Genomic DNA, 23,724 nt, shown 5'->3' with positions numbered 1-23,724 from the left:
CATAGGAGGAAGCCATTTTATAAATACCTTAATCTGCCTTTAGGTTTGAATGCTTTGAATGATTGGCTTCACTTCTCACTGTCGATGCCTTCGCTCAGGTTTTTCACACTCTAAGGAAATTTGAATGCTCAGTGAGTGGAAAGAGTGAAAAATACTTGCTTTATAATGTCATTTCCTTCAACTACCACATTAAATGCCTATCGATTAAGTGAAACTTAACACATCTACCGGTAAAGAAGTAATTCAACTTCTCACCATCAACTGAGGGTAAACTAGCATATTTTTCAATTTGTTGCTATACCCCCAAGGGATTATCTCTCAGTTAGATGAAGAATCTCCCACCGGTGGAGTGATTCTTTGTTCTACTGGTGAAGGAATAACTTCATTAACATTCATATCTGACTTTCTAATCCATTGTTTTAAAAATTCTTTCTTTACTTCATCAACCTTCTCTTTACTTTTCAAACTAGGTCCTTTGTTATTTGCCGGTGATGGCTTACTTCTACAAAATTTTGCAATATGTCTAATCTTGTTACAAACATAACAAGTTACATTATTTTTCTGAATAGCTTTTCCATATCCTATGCCAATTTGTGTTCTGCATTGATTAGATAAGTGTCCAAATCTTCCACAACCATAACATCTTACACTCATTCTACAATTTTCTGAATTATGACCAATTTTGTTGCATTTAGAGCATTGACCGATGGGTCCATTGGTGTTTTGATAGTTTCTAGATCTACATTGATTTTCTCTATGACCATACTTGTTATAGGTAAAGCATTTCCTATTAAATTTGTAGGCATTAGTTTGTCTTACCAGTTTACTATGATCATGATTGTTTGTAGTACCAAAGCTTTCACCAACCTCACAAACAAGTCCATTTGTATCTCCATTAGGTTTCTGATTTTTCAGCATGTCATCAAGTTCTTCTAAGCTTTTCTTGAATTTCTCCTTGTGTTGATTTGCAGTAGCCAACTCATTTTCTAAGAAATCTTTCTCTCTCATGAGTTCAGTTTTATCATGCTCCAAGTGAATAAGATTTGTCTTCAGCATATCATTTTCATGATTGAGTCTTAGATTTTCATTTCTAGCATCATTGATTCTCCTAGTCAAGTCATCTTCATTCTTCTTTCGGTCTTCAATGTCTTTACAAAACCTCATAGTCATATCTTGCATTTCATTCCTCAAGGTCATGTTTTCTTGCTTCAACTTGCTTACAAAATCATTAAGAGTTTCCTTTTCATCATCATCACTCTGTATCTTCTCATGAAGTTATCTTCTTTTTTTCCTAGCAATGGTAAGATTCTCTTGAAGTCCTTGAATGATTTCTTGTGTAGCCTTCAGATCATCTTCAAGTTTGATATTCTTCAACTTTTCTGCATCATAATCTACAACAGATGTTTCCAATTGCTTTCTTAGATTATCCATCTGTACCAGTGTTAGAATCTTCCTCAAGCTGTTAGGCTTTTGAAAAAAGAGGCCTAGGTTCTAATACCAATTGTTAGGATTCCCAAAGATACTAAGAGTGGCGGTGAATCAGTATCTTTTCGGCTAATGGATTTTCTTGTCTTATTAAACAAACTACATTCTAAAATAGTGTGCCAGTAAGCCAGAATTAATGCAGCAAATAAGAATAATAACCACAACATAGAAAGCACACCATAACACAATATTTTTAACGAGAAAATCCGGTGTGGGAAAAACCTCGGTGGGATTTGTGACTCACAATATTCACTTACTAGCCAATAAATGAATATTACTTACAATAGGGGCCTACACATGCAGGAAGGCCAACTGCCTAAAGGTCACTGCTTAATTACAAGAGGGAAGTCTCACTGACTTACAAAAATGGATTATGCAAATCCAATATCATGTACTGCTTCGGTTCAGCATCTGCTATGCCAAGTTCACAACCAGTTTAAGGTTATACAACTTCCATTGTCCGCATCTGCATATTACATTCCTTACATAAATGATCTACAAGATCTCATACTTATATATGAGTACTATTACAATTCACCTTTTTGGCTTACAAAAATATTTTACAATCAAATACAAAATATAATAAACAAAATCCTATCGGCCAGGGTGTTGGTATTCATCTTTGTCACTGTCGGTAAACTATCTATCAATGCTAGTGCCTGTGTCTGCCGATGCTATAGGATTGCAAGGTTGCCATCAATGACAATACCTTCAATCACTTACAATTTCTCATTGGAGTATGCATTTTCCAATAGAATCATGTTGTTAAGGAAAATTAGTTCACTCTTTGGGATGATGAAATGACCAAAAAGTTTAAAGATTTAGTTATCCCCAAAACTTAGGGTGGAAGTAAAAATAAGGATTTGTTAAATGGAGTCCTCCTCGAGGGGGACGGATAAAATAAAATTTTGATGGAGCGGTAAGAGGAAATCTAGGCAAAGGGGGTATGGGTTATATTTATAGGGATGAAGAGGGGAAAATGATTTCAGAAGAATCAAAATCTTTAGGTGAAACTATGAATAATATACCAGAAATTAGAACTATATTTTTTGGGTTACAACTTGGTTTCACATTAGGAGAAAAGAAGATTCACTTAGAAGGAGATTCTTAGATTGTAATTAATATCATTTGATAAAATATAGTTAGAAATATCATTATTTTTGAAGGCATATATTTAATGATTATTAATGAAGTCATATGGAAGGGTAGGCATTTATCAAAAAAGATAGGAACTAGGGTATGGCCAAAAAGAGGGATTTAATTATTTAGAAAAGAAAGATTTTGGAGGAGGATAAATCTGAAGGTATTCCATTAAACAAATTTTTCCAACCTAGAAATCATGGCCTATCAAGGGGTGATCCTTGAAGTTTGGGAGATCAAAAAATAATGATTGAAGTTATGTTAATTAAAATCATTAATCGATACTTGGAAAAGACAAATATTCATCCCAAGTTGAGCAAGCCTTTATGACGTATTTGGGACTCTATTAACATAATAGAGTTCTTGGAAACATCTAGAAGATTTTACTAGTTCTAAATTTTTCTTTTTGCTCTCTAGTAAGATAAGAATTATACGATGAAATAGAGACTCCAATACACATGTTGGTAACTAGAAGGTAGATGACCTTTTTAAGAGAAATAAATAATAAGAGATTGAGTACTATTTTGAGTTATAGACATCCTTTAGTCCTGTATGCCATCAAATCCCTGATAGTGAAGGATTTTACAATTACATATCATAGATATCATGTGAATTTAGACATTTTGTCAATGTTTCTAGCCATTTTGTTAGATAGAGGTCTAAGCAAGACCGTGGCTAAGAATCTAGGCATAGTAGTGCTTAAGAAATAGGGATTGGGTGGATTAGATGATGTCCTAAAAAATTATGATAACTTTTGGATTCTATTGCCGAAGGATTTTGACAAGGAGAATGAAGAAATTCGAAAGCTCCCAATTATTATGTTGGATGATGAGGATGATTACCAAAATAGCAAAGAGGTGGCAATTAGGAGTTTGGTTTTTCTAATGAATTGGACAAATATAGTGGAGAATGCAGCCTCAAATTGGATTTCAACCTACATTGACAAGAAGGTCCAGAAGAGAAGATTGAAGCAATTGAGCTGGAAAGAGAGAGCCCCATGGATGACGACAAGATGGAAATCGATGAAGAAGTTTAGAAGGAACGACTGACTTTCTTGGCTCACATTTTGTTAATAGGTTCTGAATATAAATGGCCCGATATTTAAAACTGAATAATAGTTAGAATAGTGTGGAATATTCTGGGGACAAAGAAAAGGTTTTGTCTTTCTTTATATAATGTATACTATGATACTACATCTACAGATTGTTAGAATGTTTTGATGAATGTAATAGAAGGGCTAAATTTCTAGTATGAACTACTTAACTAAAGCTTTTAAGACTAGAAAAGATACTATGTTTCCCTTTCAGTATACTAAACTTTTTGTATGTAAACTTGAATATTTTCTTTAATCAATGTGGACTAGCCAGTATATTCGATGATCTACAATGTTGTTTATATAAGAAAACATGCATGCAATTATAGGTAAATGCAATCTTAGTTGTGTAACTATAGGAACTTCCTAAAACAAAATAAGATACTAATATTTTCTTACAATATATTATTCTATATTCTTGATGTAATAATTTCATTACATGTAAATAAATAGATGTGTTAGTATTGTTTTTGTGACCTCAAATAGCTGCTAGGTTTAGTGGCTTGTTAAGGACTCTAACCTTGACTTGCAATACTATCACCTATACTACACATAGTATTGACACAACTTTATATATATTGTTGGTAGTTTACTATACTTTACACACATTCATCTTGATATTGCGAAGTAGTTTTCGATTTTGTCTTGCAATTTTCACATGAGAATAATGGGTCTCATGTGGAGGAAATCATGTGAATTCTGAGGTGTATTTAGGGCACCACATATTTTTACATTTAATACACATGAAGACATTCATAGATAGTAGACTTAATGAATTTAGATTGGGCAAGTGATGTCGGCTCGTGCAAGTTCACTTTTGGGTTTGTAAGAAGAAAATTTATATTGTATACCTATCCACTAAAGCTAAGTATTGAGGTGTATTTCTCATCAATTAAGAGAATCTATGGCTTAAAAAACCTATGAAAATGTTTTTTTTACCACTAGGTAATCCTAGTAGTGTTTGGTGTGATAACCCGAGTTCCATTTACATTTCATGCAACCAAATAAAGAATCAAAGGATGAATTACATTGAGTTCACAAACATTTAATTAAAAACATCATTTATGATGGTGTTTTACCCTTAGAGTATTCATCTACTTGAGATTAGGTGATGCTCAATATCTTGATTCGCAAAATATTTTTAGGGTGAAGGAAGTTGCCCTTGGGGAATCTTGAGTCTTCATTTCTAGAGAGGAGATTTATTGATAAGGTTTTCTCCTTTGTTTCTTTTTTTATAGACTTTTATATCACATTAGTACATCATGAAGCCTTGTTATCAAGACTCATTTTTCATAAATTTTCTCCTTGAGCATTAATTTAGGGGGTAATTTACCCTAAAAATAACTATTATACATCTATAATATATTTATCTAGATCATATACATAGTGGACCTATTTACACTAGCATTAGTTCAATTAGTGATTTAGTTGTCTCACCTCATAAGAACATGAAATATTCTCGCATACAAGTGTTATACACATGTCACACTTCTTGGAGGGTTGGACAATATTTTACATCCACCTTCCTACTTCATTCTCATTCTAAATTTGCAAAGATTTTCCTTGTACATTTTACTCATTTACATACTAGTTTTTGGCTTTGGTTTTCTTGCATTTATTCTCCTATGGGATTTACTTGTATATTTCAATCATATTTTATAAGCCAATAGAATCATCCATATCCATATTAGTATTACCTTCATAAGTGGTTGATCAAAATTTAATTTCATGTTTCTTACCTAATTTAATTTTTGAGATACATTCCCATGATATCTTACATGCAATTAGAGGGGACAACAAAATATAATAATACACATTATATATTTTCCACTTTTCTTCTTTAAATTGGACTCTAAACCACATATTTCTTATACAATGATATTTGTACAATAACATCATATGTGCATAACTTAGTTGACACATTATTTAAACCATAACTATTTTATCTACATTTATACAAAACAATCTTACTCCTAATTCTTGTGTATCTTCCACATTGGTTGAGTTAGATCCATGGTTTTGCAAATTTCTTAGTTGAACAAATGATTGCTCAACTTTTAATTACCTGATTTAAGTTTAAGGTCAACCTAATCATTCCAATTAGTTGTTACTTGTACAATCAAAGTGCAAAATATTCTATTTGCATCATTTGGATTTGCAACTAGAGAGTAACCCTAGTATAATTTTAGACAACTACAAGATCATTCAATAAGGGAATTCAAGATTTCATTATCATACTCTAGACATTCATCGTCGCATTAATTTCTTCCATCAACCATTTTCTTATATTTTCTAATTTTAAAATACATTGACTTAGAATTCTCACATACCTTAACATAAAGGGAGATAAAATCCATATCGTGAGAAAATCTTAGCCATACAACCAAGTTTTTATGTGGAGACATATAAATTTATTCAAGATAGACTAGAAGAGAAAAGTTAATGACTTATAAAGACCATATCTATTATCTATGCATCTAAAGTAGATTTGTGCATCAATATTAAATATACACTTATATTGATCAATTCTACAGATGTATGATTAATCTTTTCTTTTAGAAGATAATTGACAAAGTAAGACAAGTTTACATAATCTAAAGCATTTGCAAAACATTACCAAAATTCTTAGATATTGATAGATCACTTCTTACCAACTCATATATAAATCTAGATTAAAATTTCCAATTTAATGCTATTTTCTATTTATTATTTTTTTAAATATATATTTAAAATTTCTAAGAAAAAAAATAAAAAAACTTATTTCAACTACTCAAAATATAGGAGTAGAATTTTAGTCTCCATTTGAAAATGAAATAATGTTTGCAATATCTATATACTTTTATATACTCTTGACAAGGTCAAGTCCCGTAATGGTACCCCAAATTTAAAATTTAGTGAACATTGACTTAGCAGAGTTCCATTCAAAACCATATGCTTTGAACCTTACCCAATATCATTTAATTAATTTATTGCATGCCTTAAAAAACAAAAAAAATGTTTGTCCTTTGCTTATCACATTGTTTCCTAGAAACCTTGTCAGAAATAATTAATGAGAGGAAATCGTAATATAAAAAACCGACATGAAAGGTCTGACGTACTAAAAGCCGGAGTCTCGCCCGGAAATTATATCTCAAAGAATTTACCGGGTCAGACTTAAGATTAAGAGAATTTTGTGTAGATCGGATGGCTAAGCGTTAAAGTACAGCCAAAATTATATTGATAGGTGTTGGAACTTTACGGTGCAGGTCTTACAAGATACTAATTCTTCCCAAGAAAAAATAATATTTCTGCAATTGACACAGTCACGTTGATTCTTTCTCCACGCATAACCTTCACCTGCTCTGCAACACTATTTATATGACCTGCACATCCCGTCCTCATTAACTGTCTCAGAGTAGTACCAAATTTCTCGGCTATATTCACTGAACAAAATATTCTGTTTTCCATTGATGGAGAGAGAAGCGGATGAATTCCATTTCCTCGACGCCTTCGGAATTGTGGGAGAGGCGACGAAAATCGTGCGTCGTGAGGTGAAACTCCTGGGAGTCATCGCCCTAACCCTACTGCTTCCTCTGTCCTTTGTAATCCATGGCCATAGTTTATTCGCACAGTCCCTCCTCGACAAAATCATGATGAACAACATATTACTGGGCATACAGGCGGTGAGCCCTGCCGCAGAAAGTATCCACCACACTTTGCACATAGAGATTGAGGAGTTTGTACTGCTGACAACGGTGTACGCAACCCTAGTTTTTGCCTTCTCATTGCTGTCCAGATCGGCAGTGGTGTACACGGTGGCATCAATCTACTCAGGCAAAGAATTGAATTACACAATTGTTATGAGAATCGTCCCCAGAGTATGGAAGCGCCTCATCATCACTTTTCTCTGGTTTTTCCTCATTATGTTTCTATTCTATGTGGTCACCGTGGGCGCCCTGCTTTTCTGGTTGTTGATATATGGAGTGGTTGGACTGAAGAAGGGGACCCTTTTCGTTGGGGTCCTTGGTATTGTCATCGTGGCTTTAGTTTTGCACGTTTACATCGTCATGGTGTGGGAGCTTGCCAGCGTGGTGTCTGTGGTGGAGGATAGACAGGGATTGGATGCTATGAAGAAGAGCAAACAACTTATGAAAGGCAAGAGGGACACGGCGTTGACACTGTATGTTTTGTACGCGCTGGTTATGGGCGTTATTGGTGGCGTTCAAAGCTATTCAGTGTATGGAAAGGGGGAGCAGGTGATGAGTGTGGGAATTATTGTGGCGGTGGTTGTGTTGCAGTGTGTTGCTGATTTAGTATGGCTGCTAACTCACGTCGTCCTTTATTTTGTATGCAAATCCTCTCACCACGAGGAGATAGATAAGTTGGCTTTGTCCAAACATTTGGAGATGTATAATGGAGGCTATGTGCTTCTCAATGGTGGCCCTATGCAGTTTGAGATGTCTGGCCCATAGGGGCTGTTAGGAAGAATAAGATTGTTTAAACTATTGCATACAATAGTATTATATAAAAACCAAGGACAGAATAACTCGTTTGAATATTTCAGATTGAAGAATGCTTTCAAAATTGGGAGTTTCTTAGACTTTATCTTAGAAACATAGGCAATATATATGTCATTGTCCAGAGTGTAAGACATTTGATTGAATCTAGATTAATATAGTATATTTTATTTTGTTATTTTTTTTTTAATTTGGTTGTATTTTTTATATAGTGTCAAAGTTCAAGTTAAAATTATGAATTTTTCAAAAAGAGTGAGATGTTTTAGTTAGATAAGAATGGGAATAGGTCTAGAATTATTATAGTATAAACAATCATCAAGGAAATGAAGGTGAGTCTCACTAGTAATGGGACTGCAAGAAACACACAAAGAAAGCTTTTGACCAAAGCAAAGAACCAACAAAAAACAAGGGTCTCGACCCTTAACTTAAAAATTCATTTCTCAACACAAACTAGAGCTAGAATAGGTTTTTAAAGGGCCCCCAAAAACTTTAGAATAAGAAATACCTTGAATTGTAACAAAGGAAAACAAGGGATGGGCTGAAGAAGGGACCCAAAGTGAAGATGATGAAAGTAAGCTACATAGTTTCTCCAACTTTGTTTCATCCAACTTTGGTACGCCACTAGGGTATTAGGCTTCATTCAACTCAAATAACTTGTCGAAGTATTAGAATTCTTCTACTATCAAGGTATCAAAATTCATCTAACTTGAATACCTCATTGAGGTATTAGGATTCCTTCAAACTTAACACCTTATAGAGGCATCAAGATTAATCCAAGTTCAATACCATGTTGATGTATGAATCTTTATCCATCCTTGAAATTTTCATATAATGTTGTTGACTTAGGTACCCTACATAGTTTGACATAAAATATAATCCCTACCATAAGAAAATCCTAGTGATAGAATGATCCCTATAAATGGAAACATATACAAACAATCAAGATCTACTAGAGGAATTTTTTTAGGGATTTATAGAAATCAAAGCATGCACCTAAATAAGATCTATTCATCTAAATCATTTTTTTGCTTATGTAGATCAATTGTATGGATATATGATTAATCCCCTACTTGAAAATATTGTCAACATCAATAAAATATAAATTTACAAATTCAAAAATTCTCCTCCAAACATTGCTAAGTTTCCTACATATTAATAAATCACTTCTTATCAACTCTTACAAAAACATTAAACTTTTGATTTCGAATCTATGTAAAACCCGTTTATCTTTATCAAAAACTCTTACAAAAACATATATATTAAACTTTCCAACTAAATAATATTAATCTATTCATTTAATTTTCTAAATATATTTTAAATTACATTTCTTACAACTATTTACCTAAAATAAAATTTAAATACTTAATATCAGTTTCTATTTTCCCTCGACAATATTGTTCTCCTTTTGAAAAAGAAACAATGTGCACAATGTCTTAATACTTCTAGCTAATTTGCCCAAGGTCTCATCCCATAACAGTACCTCAAAATGAAAGTTAAATGATCCTTGATTTAGGAGAATCCATATTAATCATCATTTTACGAATACTGTATATTACCATTTAATTAATTCATTATTTTGTGGCATGCCTTTAACCACTGAAAGATGTTTATCCTTGTACATATTACATTGTTTTCTATGGCTGGTTAGACAACGTCAAGACCTTTTCAAATACAGAATTGTCTATGCAGTGATCTAAACCAACCTGATAAGATTACTATTTAGATTTATTAATTAGCTTAAAAGTCAGAATATAACTGTATTCTGATTAAATTAAATAACAGTCTTTTCAGGTTTGGTTTGTATGACTGGATAGACAACGCCTTCAAATATAATCTATGGAAGAAAAACGTAATCCATACGATGGACATGGAAGTCTGGAGCGTTATGACTGGGAGGCTTGTCAAGAATTTATTGCTCAGGGACCACAATGATAGTCTTTAAGGGGTCAAAAACACCAGGATTAGGACAAAGTTTATTGCCTGGAACCTTGTTTCTAGGCCCCAAATTGACAAAAATCATCTTCACCTGTGATGCAACGCTATTTATACTACCTGCACATCCCTCCCTTGTTAACTCTTCCAAAGGAGTACCAGATCTAACAACTGTATTCTCTGAGCAAAGTATTGTGTTTTCTAGTGAATCGAGTGATGGATAGAGAAGCGAGAGAGTTATGTTTTCTGGACGCCTTCGGAATCGTGGGAGAGGCTTGGAAAATCGTGCGTTGTAAGGCGAAACTCTTAGGAGCAATTACCCTCACCCTTCTGTTTCCTCTTTCCTTTGTAATCCATGGCTACAATTTAATCTCAGCGCCCCTCACCAGCAAAATCATGATGAACGATGCATTATTGGGAATAAAGGCAGGCAGTCTTACGGCAGAAAGCGTCAACCACAGCTTTCACCTACAAATTGCTCAGATTTTCCTCATGACGGCTCTGTACCTAAGCCTAGTTCTTGCCTTATCTCTGCTGTCCAGGTCGGCAGTGGTGTACACGGTGGCAGCCGTCTACGCAGGCAAAGAATTGTCCTACACAAAGGTTATGAGCATCATACCAAGGGTATGGAAGCGCCTCATCCTCACATTTCTGTGGTTTTTGCTCATTGTGTTTCTATACTATGTGGTCATCGTGGGTGCCCTGTTTTTCTGGTTCTTGATATATGGAGCGGTTGGATTGAAGAAAGAGACCCTTATCGTCGGGGTCTTCTTTATTTTCATCGTTGCTTTGTCTTTCTACGTGTACATCACCTTGTTGTGGCAGCTTGCCAGCGTGGTGTGTGTGGTGGAGGATAAACAAGGATTGAGTGTAATGAAGAAGAGCAAACAATTCATGAAAGGAAAGCGGGACACGGCGTTGACGCTGAATATTTTGTACGGTCTTTTCATGATCGTTATTATTGGTGTTCAGAGCTATTCAGCGTATGGGAAGGGGCAGCAGGTGATGAGCGTGAGCATTCTTGCGGCGCTGGTGTTGTTGCAGTGTGTTGTTGATTTAGGATGGCTGCTCACTCATGCTGTGCTTTATTTTGTCTGCAAATCCTGTCACCGCGAGGATATAGATTTCAAGGCTTTGTCCTATCATTTGGAGATGTATAATGGAGGCTATATGCTTCTCAGGGATGCCTCTATGGAGTTCGAGATGCTTAACCCGTAGAGGTTGTTAGAAAATATAATTTGTGTTAAAATTATAACATAAAACAGTCCTTTAAAAATACTTCTGGGATATAATAACTCAGAAATTAGAATACTTCTGATAATGCTATAGAAACAGAGAGTGACCAGATTTTGTCTTGTAAAGAAAACATTAAATATAGAATTGTGCAGAGAGTGCAAAGTATTCTGTTGAATGTATTGAAAATTATATAAATATAATATTTTACTTCAGCCATTTAATTCTATTTTATGCTCTGCTTTGCTCTGTTAGTAGCTGCTGTTATGTTGTTTATTATTGTGTTGGCTCTACTTTTTAGATGGTATTAGAGTCAAGGTAACTCTGCACAAGGTATTCTGTTGAATGTATTGAAAATTATATAAATATAATATTTTACTTCAGCCATTTAATTCTATTTTATGATCTGCTTTTCTCTGTTAGTAGCTGCTGTTATGTTGCTTATTATTATATTGGTTCTACTTTTTAGATGGTATTAGAATCAAGGTAAAGTTGAAATCCTTCGAGTTAAAGTTAGAGGCAAGTTAATGTTAGGATGAAAAAATCGAATTGAAAACAGCAGATAAACACAATTAAATATACACAACACAAACAACAAGAACACATAGATTTATCGTGGTTCAACAATTGCCTACATCCACACTTGAAGTAGGGGAATCACTATATTATTCACCAATCTGGTTTACATCTACACAGCTGCAATTAGCTCTAGCAATCAACTCTAGAAAATGAATTACAATCAGCTCTTAAAGAGCTTCCAGGAAGAATATGAATAGCCAAGAGTTTTGGCGGCAAACAGGGAAGGAGTCCGTTGGACTTCAACTTCCAACAATCTCCCATTGAAGGCCAACGAACTGCTGCAACAAGTAAATTCCCCCACTCAGTTTTGCTATCAGTTATTGGAAAGGCCGAGAGAAGCTCGGCAGAAATCGAACTTCTCCCACTTAACCACTTTAGTGAGCACATGAGCTGGATTCGGGTCGGTATGAATCTTGTCTACATGAAACTTTCCTTCTTCGACTATATGGCGAACATAATGACTGCGAACATCAACATGTTTTGACCGCGGCTAAGATGTCTGATGTACTTCATAAAAATGGCACTGATGTTATTGCAAAACAAAGCAAAATCTGATTGCTTCAAACCCAACTCGCTGAACAAGAGTTGCAGCCATACCATCTCTTGTGCTCCTTCAGAAAGAGCTATATATTCAGCCTCTGCGGTTGATTGAGCAACTGTATGATGCAATTTAGAAGCCCAACTAATCGCTGCCCCAACAAATGTGAAAGCATAACCAGAAGTAGACTTTCTTTTATCTAAGTCACCGGCAAAATCAGAATCGGTGAACCCTTGCAAAACTGCCTTGTCCTTTCCAAACCATAAACAAAAATCAGAAGTACCTTTGAGATATCTCAAGATGTACTGAACCGCCTCCCAATTTGATTTGCTCGGATTAGCCATAAATCTGCTCACCAATCCCACGGCATGAGAAATGTCTGGTCGAGTAGACACCATAGAATACATGAGGCTTCTAACTGCAAATTTGTATGGAATTTTATCCATAAACTCCTTATCTTCTTGTGTTTTAGGACACAATTGAGAAGACAACTGAAAATGAGAGGCTAAAGGTACACAAACAGATTTAGCATCTGCCATACCAAATTTGTCCAAGACTTTTTTAATGTAGTCTTGCTGAGATAGTTTGAGTTCTTTCTTTTTTCTATCCCAAAAAAAGTCATTCCTAAGATCTTCTTTGCTGCCCCTAAATCTTTCATGGCAAATTCCTTTGCTAAATCAGTCTTAAGTTCACTCACAATCCTCATGCTTGTGTCGACTACGAGCATATCATTCACATAAAGGAGAAGAATGACAAATTCACCATTAGGAAGCTTCTTGTAATAAATACAAGGATCAGACTCGCTACGAGTAAACTTGTGATCAATCATGAATTTGTCAAAATTAAGATACCACTATCGGGGGGCTTGCTTAAGCCCATACAAACTATGTTTCAATCTGCAATAAAGGTGTTCCTAGCCCTTTTTAATGAACCCTTCTGGCTGATGCATAAATAACTCCTCATCAAGGTTGCCATGGAGAAATGTCGTCTTCACATCTAGCTGTTCAAGTTCAAGATCCCATGTTGCAACTAATCCCAATATTGCTCGAATGGTAGTCATTTTAACTACTGGCGAAAAAATTTCTTTGAAGTCAAGGTCTTGCTGCTGAGCATATCCATTTACTACCAGTCTCGCTCAAAATCATTTGTGACCATCGGCTTCATCTTTTAGTTTATACATCCATTTATTTCTCAATGCCTTTCTGTCAGGCGGAAGTGGCACCGAATCCCATGTCTGATTCCTCACTAGTGCGTCCATTTCTTCACACATTGCAGCGTACCAGTTATCATAGTCTGCATTTTTACAAGCCTCTTTATATGTTGCAGGCTCTGTTTGATCAGAGATGAGCAAAGAAGGTTTAGCCTCTTCACAGAACAATAAGTCATAATCAGAAAATTTTGCAGGAGGTTGCCTCTGTCTGGTTGATTTCCTCAATTGACTCTCGGCTGGAGTAGTAGAATCATTTAATTTTTGTGATCCCTGTTCAGGCAAGCGAACATCTCTCCCATTTTTAATTTGCCTGAGAGTTTTACTAACTTGTGGATTTTTGTCCACATTTGATGCTATCAAATTGCGAGAATGAAGACCTTTCTCTACCTACGTTCTGAGCGTGTGAGGAGAGCTAGGTGCGGTGGCACCATATCCCACTGCAGGGTGTTGTCGAATTTGTAGAGAGTGGGCAGCCATGGTGGCATCCTCCACAGTCTGCATTGGAGGATGACCCCAAGGTGGGACTGTAGAGGATAGTTCTACAGGGGCAGCCCCGTGGAGTGGTCTACAGGTGGGGAACGGACGGGAGTGGGCCTGCGAAGGAGTTGGAGCTACTGGGGGGTCGTGGGGAGTCTGCAGGGAGGGCCCGTGGGGTGGGGAGGCAAGGAGGCCAATAGGGAGAGGAGACTGCGAGAGGAGCACAGGGGAGGCAGCAAGGAGCTGCGGAAGACTCTTGGGAAGGACTATGGGCTACGAGGTGTGGGGACAACTCTCGTGGAGAGTGAGGTGTATGTCGTGGAGAGAATACTTTATAATTTGCAGAATGTGGTGGAAGTGCAAGGCACCGTGCAGAATGCCCATCCATAATGGAATAATGTTAGCCAGGTTGCTAACCATAAGGGTGATCTTCCAAGTTTCTTCCAACATCAGTGCTATTTTGGGGAGGATTTGCTCTGTTTTGTAGACCCCCAATTTCAAAATTGTAAGAAGACCAAACATTTTCATCATTCCCTTCTTCATTCTCAAACTGAGAATTGTATTCAACAGATGTAGATGTCATAGGAGCTCCCACTGAATGAGAGACCAGAGGCAAAGCGCTGGTAGTCGTATTCTAAAATAGAGACATAGGGACATATTCTATCTCCGATTTACTTGCATCTTGCAGTGTGGGAAAGGAGGTTTCATGAAAGACTACATCCCTACTGTGAACAATCTTTTTGTGAACTAGATCCCACAATCTGAAACCAAACTGCTCTTCTCCATACCCCACAAAGATACATTTCAACGACTTTGGATCCAATTTTGTTCGCTTTTCCTTGGGTATATGCGAGAAGGCTTCGCATCCAAACACATGAAGATGCAAATGTGAAATCCTCTTCCCTTGCCATTCCTCTTCTGGAATACCAAAATCCAATTTAGATGATGGACTCCGGTTAATTAAATACACTATTGTGTTACACGCTTCCGCCCAAAATTCTTTGCCTAAACCTACATTAGACAACATACATCGTGCCTTCTCAAGGATTGTTCTATTCATCCTCTCGGTTGTACCGTTTTCTTGAGGAGTGAAAGGAACAACCTTGATTCTTTTAATCCCATTATCAACACAAAAATTATCAAATTCATGTGAACAAAATTTCCCACCATTATCAGTTTGTAAGCATTTAATCCTATGCCCAATTTGATTTTCAACTAATGCCTTGAAAATTTTAAATTTTGAAAACACTTCAGATTTCCTAGAAAGCATATAAATCCATACTTTTCTTGTGCAATCATCAAGAAATGTTACAAAATAGTTAGCTCCTCCAATGGAGGTTACCTTGGTTGGTCCAAAAACATCCGAGTATACAAGCTCCAGCGGTGTTGTCTTTGTGTCATGCCCACCTTTCAAAAAACTGACTCTCTTTTGTTTGCCATAGAGGCAATGTTCACAAAAGGCTAAGTCCACAAGCTTGAGGCCCAGTAGCTGATTTCTTGTATGCATAACATGGAGACCTATCTTGCCAATGTGCCCAAGTCTTTGATGCCAAAGATTCGCTTTGTTGTCCTCAATCACCATTGCAGCTCCCACTTCACCATGAGTCTTAAAAATGTAAAGACTTCCCACTTTATTACCATTTGCAATCAGCATGGTACCATGTGTTACTTTCCATGTATCTGGAAGAAAATTAACATTAAGACCTTGACCAAAGAGTTGTCCAACGGATATCAAATTCCGCTTCAATTTTGGGACATGGTGAACATCTTTCAGCAGCCATGTTTTACCACCTTCTAATGGCAGCAATACATCCCCTTTGCCTGTAATTTCACAAGCTTTGTTATCTCCTAAAAAAATAATGCCAAAGTGCCCTTCATGGTAGTTGATGAATGCTTCAAGACATGAGGTAGCATGATAGGAGGCACTAGAATCAAGCACCCATGAATCCGGAGTAGTGTCAGTTGTTGATAGGATTAAGATGCTATCATCTTTATCATAAACGATATTTGCTTCGTTGTCCCGTACTCTCTCTTGTGCTCTTTTGAAATTTATGCAATCCTTTTCACATGACCCGCTTTGCCACAAAACCAACATTCACCATTTCTGTTTCTAGACTTCGACCTCTTTGCTGATTTTGAACATCTATGGTAATTATTTCTGCCTCTGTTATGACTTCTACCTCTATTATCAGTGCTGACCACCATTAAAGCTTCACCGGATGAAGGTTCATCATTCTTTCTTCTCAAATCCTCGCTGAGAAGAGTAGCTACTACATCATTAAAAACCAACTTATTTTTACCAGATATAGATGTGCTAACTACTGTTACAACACCATCCCAGCTGCTTGGTAAAGAACATAATAACAAAACAACCTTTCTTTCATCATCTTGTGTCATCCCCACCGAATTCGCTTGACTAATCAATATATTAAATTCATTGATGTTGTTTGCCATAGCACAACCTTCCTTCATTTTCAGTTTGTACAAGCCCTTCATAATAAAAACTTTATTTGTAGTCGAAGCCATTTCATACATGGTTGAGAGTCTATCCCATACATCTTTTGTTGTTGCATCACCCGTGACATTGAAGAGAACATTATTGGACAGTGAGAGAAAAATTGTTACTCTCGCCTTCTTGTCCAATTTTATAAAATCTTCATCAGCCATCCCAACTAGTTTATTTGCTATCCGTTCAAGTGCGATTGAAAGATCTTGCTTTATCAGCAAAGACTCCATCTGTACTTTCCATAATCCAAAGCTCTGACCAAAGAACTTCTCTATCTTCGATTCTTCCATGATTCTGGAAATTCAAACACCAAAATCTAAACAACGATCTAACCTCACTCTGATACCAATTGTTTGTGTTGTGTATATTTAATTGTGTTTAACTATTGTTTTCAATTCGATTTCTTCATCCTAACAGTTAAAAGATAGGAACTTTTTAACAAGGTTGAGATGTTACATTGATTTTTATTTAGTAGATAAGGTTTTGAAGTGATGTAATCTAAGGTAGGATTTATAAATGAAGATTTGTTTTTTTTTTCTTTTTATGAAAGTAGTTTTGTAAATTAAAAATTAAAGACAATAATGTTTTAAGTGAAAGGGATTAACAAATAAAATAAATGGAGAGTATCAAGAAATAATAAATAAAAAGAATCATGGAAATGCAAGTTACAACAAGCTAGAAGTATTATTACTAAAATCTTAATCTTCAATTGCAATAGAAGGTTTCTTGATTTTAATTATTTAATTAGAATTGACTATTTATTTCTAAAAAATTAGCAAGATGTAGATAATACTAACGTATTTAGCAATGAATAAAAATTAGAGAACATAGATCTAGTTGATTTTGAGGGATTTTTTTTTTTAACATGAGTTTTATAGATGAAGGTTTTCTAATTTTTTATGGAAGTCATTTTGTAAATTACAAAACTATGGTCTATAATGCTCTTAGATGAAAATATCTATGGAGACTAGTGAATAAAAAAATTGGAGAGCCTCGACTATATGATCAATAAAATATGTCATGGAAAAGCAAGTTGGAGCAAGCTACAAGTGTTATTGGCAAGCCTTGAGCCCTAATGTCAATAGAATATTTCTTGATGATAGACCTATAGAGTTGCAGAGATATTTTTTAAGTATTATCAAGATGTTGATAGTGCTAGAATGCTTCACATAGGGGGAAAAAATAACTTACATCCAGTTGAAATTTTGAAAAGTGTTCTATTATTTTAATAAAATCACATATTTAAATGTCTAGTTAAAAAAAGGATATTTAATATGAAAAATAATTTTTTTATTTGATTTACAATGGTTGAAAGCTAGCTTGTCAAAATTTCCAAGATATTTAAAGAAATAAAGAAAAAGTTTATTCAATTAACTCTCAATACCTGAAAGAGATTAAGATAGATCAATCACTACAAGAACATAAGATAGAAGATATGGGAAAAATTAGTAGTAGTTATATCCACCCATATAAAATGTCAAGTGATTCCCAACCACCTCATAGGTAGATTTACACTAGAACTATAAAGGGAGATAAAGCAGTCTCGCTAAAATAGATGTAAGATCAATCAAATGCTTAAGATCGCTAAAGAAGGGAATCCAGAGGCAAAGCAAGAGAGGGTGTGAATCATACAACTAGGCATCAACCTCAAGAATATGATCCTTCTCATCAGAACATATCAAACCAACAACAAAGAAGCCCCTAGTAGAAGAGTAAATATTTATCTTACAATATACCAAAGGGAACTAATGTATGGAGATCCAATGGTTTAGATCCAGTAGAGATTGTCATAAGTAGAAAAACCTACCCATCAAGCCCAATTTAGAGAAAAAAGACTCACTGCCTAACACCTCCTATTTAAATCCATAATGAAAGGGCATAGCCATACAAGAAGAAGCCCTATCTTGAGAAGAGGCAGGCAATATTTTTAAAGTATGTCAACATGGGTTCTTTAACAAGAGGTAGGTAAGACAAGGGTGGAAACACCACTGGAAGCACCCTTTCTAGCCTTGTCATGGAAAGCATAATGTCCAACGTGAATGGCCATAACATCACCCAAAAATTAGGAGAACTCCATAAAACCTCTACAACAACCACCAAGAGAGAAGCACCCAAAGCCACACCAAAGGAACGTAACGATGTGGTAGGAGTAGCTCCACCATTGTACATAGAAGCCGATAGGAGAATAACATCAACAAAATCGTCCATAAAGCCAATATCAACCACCAAGTTTAGTGCAAGGGAAGAGTCCACAGGTAGGAAGGTGGATTTTGATAAACTTGAGTGGCATTGTTGGGAGGGAGCCATTGTGGGAGTTGTTGTAATGTGAAAATTATAGTTAACTTTGTTTAATCTTAGTTTTGATTATTGGGATGACTTTGTAAAGACCTATATTTTTTGTTGAGTACCACATACAGGATTTTGAAGACAGTACTGAAGAAGTTGCATCACCTTCTTCAAATATTCTAAATGATTAAAGGTGGAGAGGACTTGAACCCTTAACATAATAGGGAGGAACTCACAAGAAATGAGAACACCAACATGAAAAAAGAGAAAACCACTTTTTTGAAAGAAAGACTTTTGACTAGAGCACCCAACTAGCAGAAACAAGGGTCCCAAATGCCTCGGGAGGCTTACACTCTTAGAACATAGGGGTTTAGGAGAGAAACTTGAACCATAATCCAAACAAAAACCCTTGGACTTGCAATAAAATAACCAAGGAACCAAAAAGATAACAACAGGTTTTGAAAGGCTTCCCACAATTTTTGCCAGAAGGACCTCCATAACCATAGACATTCTTTGAAAAGAGAGGAGACCACAAAGGTCTCAAAAAAGCCTATTTTTGAAGGTACCCAAAAACCTCATAGTTGCCAATTTTTAAAGGCTTCCCACAACCTTATTGAAAAGAGAAACACATAACCATCCCTCCAAAATAATAACAACAGGATAGGACCATGTACAAAACAAGCCCAAAGGGTTTTGAAATGCATCTCTTAACCTTTTACTAGAAGAAATCTCTATAGACAAAGCCATTTTGACTACCTCTATAAGTCTTATCTTAGTAGTATAACCGAGAAGCACATGTCAATAGGAGAAACCATAAGGGAAGAGGCATCGTCTAAAAAATAGAGAGACCCCCTTTTCAACATCCAGGAGGGAAACTTAGAGGGCATCACCTCAAGAGGACAAACCAAAGGTTGATGGGAGGTGGGGCTAGAAGAATCAACCCAATAAGAGAATGATAACCACTAGTAGAAGCTAGAAACCACAATAGTCATAGGCAGGAAGGTAGAAGAGCCCTCTTTGGTTAAACACCTACAAGATAACTAGCCCTCAACACACAACCAAAGACAACCCACAATGAGCAATAGGGATCCAAATCTATAAGGGAAACCATCATCCAACGAATAATTCTTAGCCACAAAAATCCCAAAGACCTCAACCAACACCAAAGAGTAGACTCCACCTCAAAAGGAGGCCTAGAAGGGAGAGTTAGTGAAGGCACAAGAAACCCCACCCCAAGTGGAGAGGAACCTACAAACCCAAATCTCATAACAACTGGGACAATAGGACTCTAGAATAACAAGCTTGAAGAGACCCGCGCATCTCCACTAAGGAAGATTTCTCAAAACAAACTAGATCTTCAAAATCGGCCAAACCAGACCCATGTCCTATGAAAAAGAGAGGGACCCTCATCATATCTATAATGGTAGTGCGATTCCCCATCTAGATAATCCAAGAAAATAGGGTATCCAATAACCAAGGCTCCAAACAACAATACCCTAGGAATAAGACTAATATAGGACTAAAGGAGTGAAAAATCTCATCAGCTACTAAGAATATTTACCCTAGAAACAACCATCACAAGAAACAACTCCACAAGTAGGGCCAACATTGTAATAAGGCATGTTTTGCAAAAGTAAACAAGTGAGAAATATCATGCCAAATATGCCACACATGCAAGAAAAGGCATGAAACATTGAGGAAAAGGAAATTCTAGCCTCATCATCCCCCTCCCCATCTAAAGCCTCTTCTTCCTCAGCCTCATCATCATCTTCCAAAACCCTACTACTACCACTCCCACCATTTTCCATGTGTAGATGAAGTTATGGGGTCGTATTATAATCATTTTGTTCTTTATTCACATGTGTATGCTTCTATAGTAAAAAAATCTACACATATTCATGATTTAATATTTTCAACTTAGTCATCATTCATATTGAAAAATATTATGGCACTAGAAGATTATCTTTAGTCATGTTTTTATATATATGCATAGTTTGCATACTTGAATCTAGCATGGTATCCAACTCTTTGTGTCTATATTGTGACTTGTCATAGTTTTGCATCCTCTTGGATAATTTGGATAACTAACTGTCAATTTGGTACAAAATCTAAAATAGTTTTCACATTTTTGTATAATTTCGCTTCAATTAATATTGGGACTCTTGACATTATGATATTTGAGCATCTTCTAAGGAGATCTATTTCCCCTTATATTCATTTGAGGAATACAAAAATATCTCCTATACATGTTTGAGCTTGTTTCTTTCTAATGAGAGGAGCATTGTACACTAATCATAGGTCATCTACAATTTTTCATATCGAGAATCCACCATTATTGCAAGACATTTCTTTAAAGAGGTCATTTGACCTTATCTATTCATCTTCTTTTGTGGGGGTCTTTTTATGACATGTAGTTTTCTCCTCCTCATATTTTAGAGAGAATTTTCTATTTTTTTCCTTTCTTTCAAAGAGGAGTTATTTTTCTATAAATTTTTATTTTTCACAATTTGTCAGAGATCTTTTATATATGCATACGTAATTAGGCTTTGTAACTAGGATCGACATTTGCCTGTTTTCTTTTCCTCCTCTAAGTTGCACTTAAGGAGGAGGGTTGATGTGAGTAGGCCAATCTCTAGCTATGTAGCTCTACTATCGAATCATTTTCACATCTTCTCAGTTAAGTGTACTTATGACACTTTCAATACGAATTGATTTTATATATAATATCATAAGAATAAGACATTTTACATAATACTATTGTGTCTTACATTTTATGTTGACTTATATAACTAATAATACTTCACTCATAATAATCATTAATTATATTTAATTTATATTTTTGATAGGAACATGATTTATTCATATTGATCTTTTAGTTCTTTCTATTTTCTATTAGACCTCTATCTTGGATAGCTATCTTCATATCTGAAACCACTAAAAAAAGATAATATTAAATGACTAAATCAAGTGCTACATGAAATAAATTTATATATGCACCTATCAACTATTAGACTTTATATATGCACCTATCAACTATTCAAAAAATCTTTAAAAAAATTACTAAATGTGTCAACTAAACAGTCTTTTTTAAAATTATAATATATTTATCTATCATCGTTTAATAAAACATTTCAAATACTATTACTAATTATAATTGTCTTTCAATTCTATTATATCAGTAGCAGCGTGCAGGATGAGAGCGATTGCTAGGAGGTAAAACATAGGAAGAAAAGCTTAATATATGAAAACATGAAGCTTCATCGACGACTTCAATGTTCTGGTGTTACGGTGGAGCTTAATTTTTAGATAAAACCGGCCAAGGGTGACGAATTCTGTAAGACCAATTCAAATCTATAACAAACACACATCAGAAACATCCGTGAAAGAGAAATGCGTTGGAATGCTTCGATTGGGCATAGCCAATAACAATAACAAATACCAAGAACACTATTGAGCACAAGTCTGACTTTGACAAAACATAAGATCTCATCAACTCATTTTCTCTATTTTGGTTTGTAAATTTGAGAATGGTTTAAATTTTACAGATTAAGTTTATATTTTTAAGTTTAAAAGTGTTTAAGTTTAAAAGTGTTAAACATTCAAAATTGATGGATATTTCTTAGATTTAATATGTTGTTTTTAAGATGTGTGATTACATTAAGAATACACTTTTAATCTTAAAAATATTACATTCAAAATTGACTATCATTCTCTAAACTTAATATATTATTTAATGTGTGTAATTTAAGGCTGCCCCATTTGTACATCACCATGGTATGAGATGTGGCCAGCATGTTGTCTGTTCTAGAGGACAATTGGAGTTTTGGGGCGATAAAGAAGATCAAAGATCCCATCAAAGGAAAGCGCGGCATGGGGGTAGCGTTGAAGTGTATCAGTTGATAATGAGTGTGATCGGAGTACTTTTTAAGTACGCGGTGGTGTAGGGCATGGAGCACCAAATGGGCGTTGGTGGGATGAATGCCATTGCTGCACTTTTGGTGGTTCTTCATCTGTCTCATACGGAGTGGTTTTTGCTTTGCGTGTAAATCCTTCAACCACCAAAACATTGAAAGGTTGGCTTTGTTGGAACAATGGGAGGCGTACCGAGGAGAGTATATGCTTTTCAAAGAGCCAGCCACTCCTCTCAAGCATTTTGATAAATGAATTTCTGTGGATTTGGTCTCTAGTTCGAGAAGCACAACTAGTTTTGCTCATTCCCCACATAGCGCATATTATATGGGAAAAGCAAAATAAATATGCCAATTGTGAGTTTGCCCAAATGCAATGTGGAATGAGTAAGTATCATGTATCTCGAGTTCGTGTTGGTATGGGTCTATGTGTCTAGACTAGTTAGGTTAATTGGTATATGAAAGTTTTTGTGGTGGTGTGAATTTATGTGTTTAGACTATTAAGGTTAAATGGTGATTTTTTAATTAGAAAATCATCTTCATTGAGTCTATGTGTTTAGATTAATTAGGTTAAATGGTATATTTTCGAATATAAATTTCATGGTGGTGTGAATCTACGTGTTTAGACTATTATGGTTAAGTAGTATATTTTACATTAGAAAATCATTTTCATCGATTTATCAAAAATTAAATGTTTTTTATCATATTGAATTTTGAAGGGCAACAAAGGAGTCAAGTTTGTGTTTGTATGTCTATTATGTTAATTAGATCATATTTGACAAATATCATTTGTTAAAATTCACAAGTCAAATTTAAAGACATTTGATTAAAACCTTAAACA

General features: G+C 35.3%; 2 protein-coding genes across 2 annotated transcripts; both read left to right on the top strand.

Annotated features, from left to right (window-relative positions):
* The first annotated feature begins 7,167 nt into the window (after nucleotides 1-7,167).
* LOC131079000 (uncharacterized) lies at nucleotides 7,168-8,169 on the top strand. Its single transcript, XM_059214797.1, has 2 exons — nucleotides 7,168-7,328; nucleotides 7,386-8,169. The coding sequence occupies exons 1-2, from the start codon at nucleotides 7,168-7,170 to the stop codon at nucleotides 8,167-8,169; spliced, it is 945 nt and encodes a 314-aa protein (XP_059070780.1).
* A 2,193-nt stretch (nucleotides 8,170-10,362) lies between these two features.
* Nucleotides 10,363-11,364, top strand: LOC131078999 (uncharacterized). The gene has a single exon (XM_058016865.1). The coding sequence runs from the start codon at nucleotides 10,363-10,365 to the stop codon at nucleotides 11,362-11,364; it is 1,002 nt and encodes a 333-aa protein (XP_057872848.1).
* The last annotated feature ends 12,360 nt before the right edge of the window (nucleotides 11,365-23,724 follow it).

The sequence above is a fragment of the Cryptomeria japonica genome, chromosome 11 (assembly GCF_030272615.1).
Source record: "Cryptomeria japonica chromosome 11, Sugi_1.0, whole genome shotgun sequence".
Classification (NCBI taxonomy): Eukaryota; Viridiplantae; Streptophyta; class Pinopsida; order Cupressales; family Cupressaceae; genus Cryptomeria; species Cryptomeria japonica.
The sequence above is the reverse complement of the archived record's forward strand: the minus strand, read 5'-3'. Positions and strand labels throughout refer to the sequence as shown.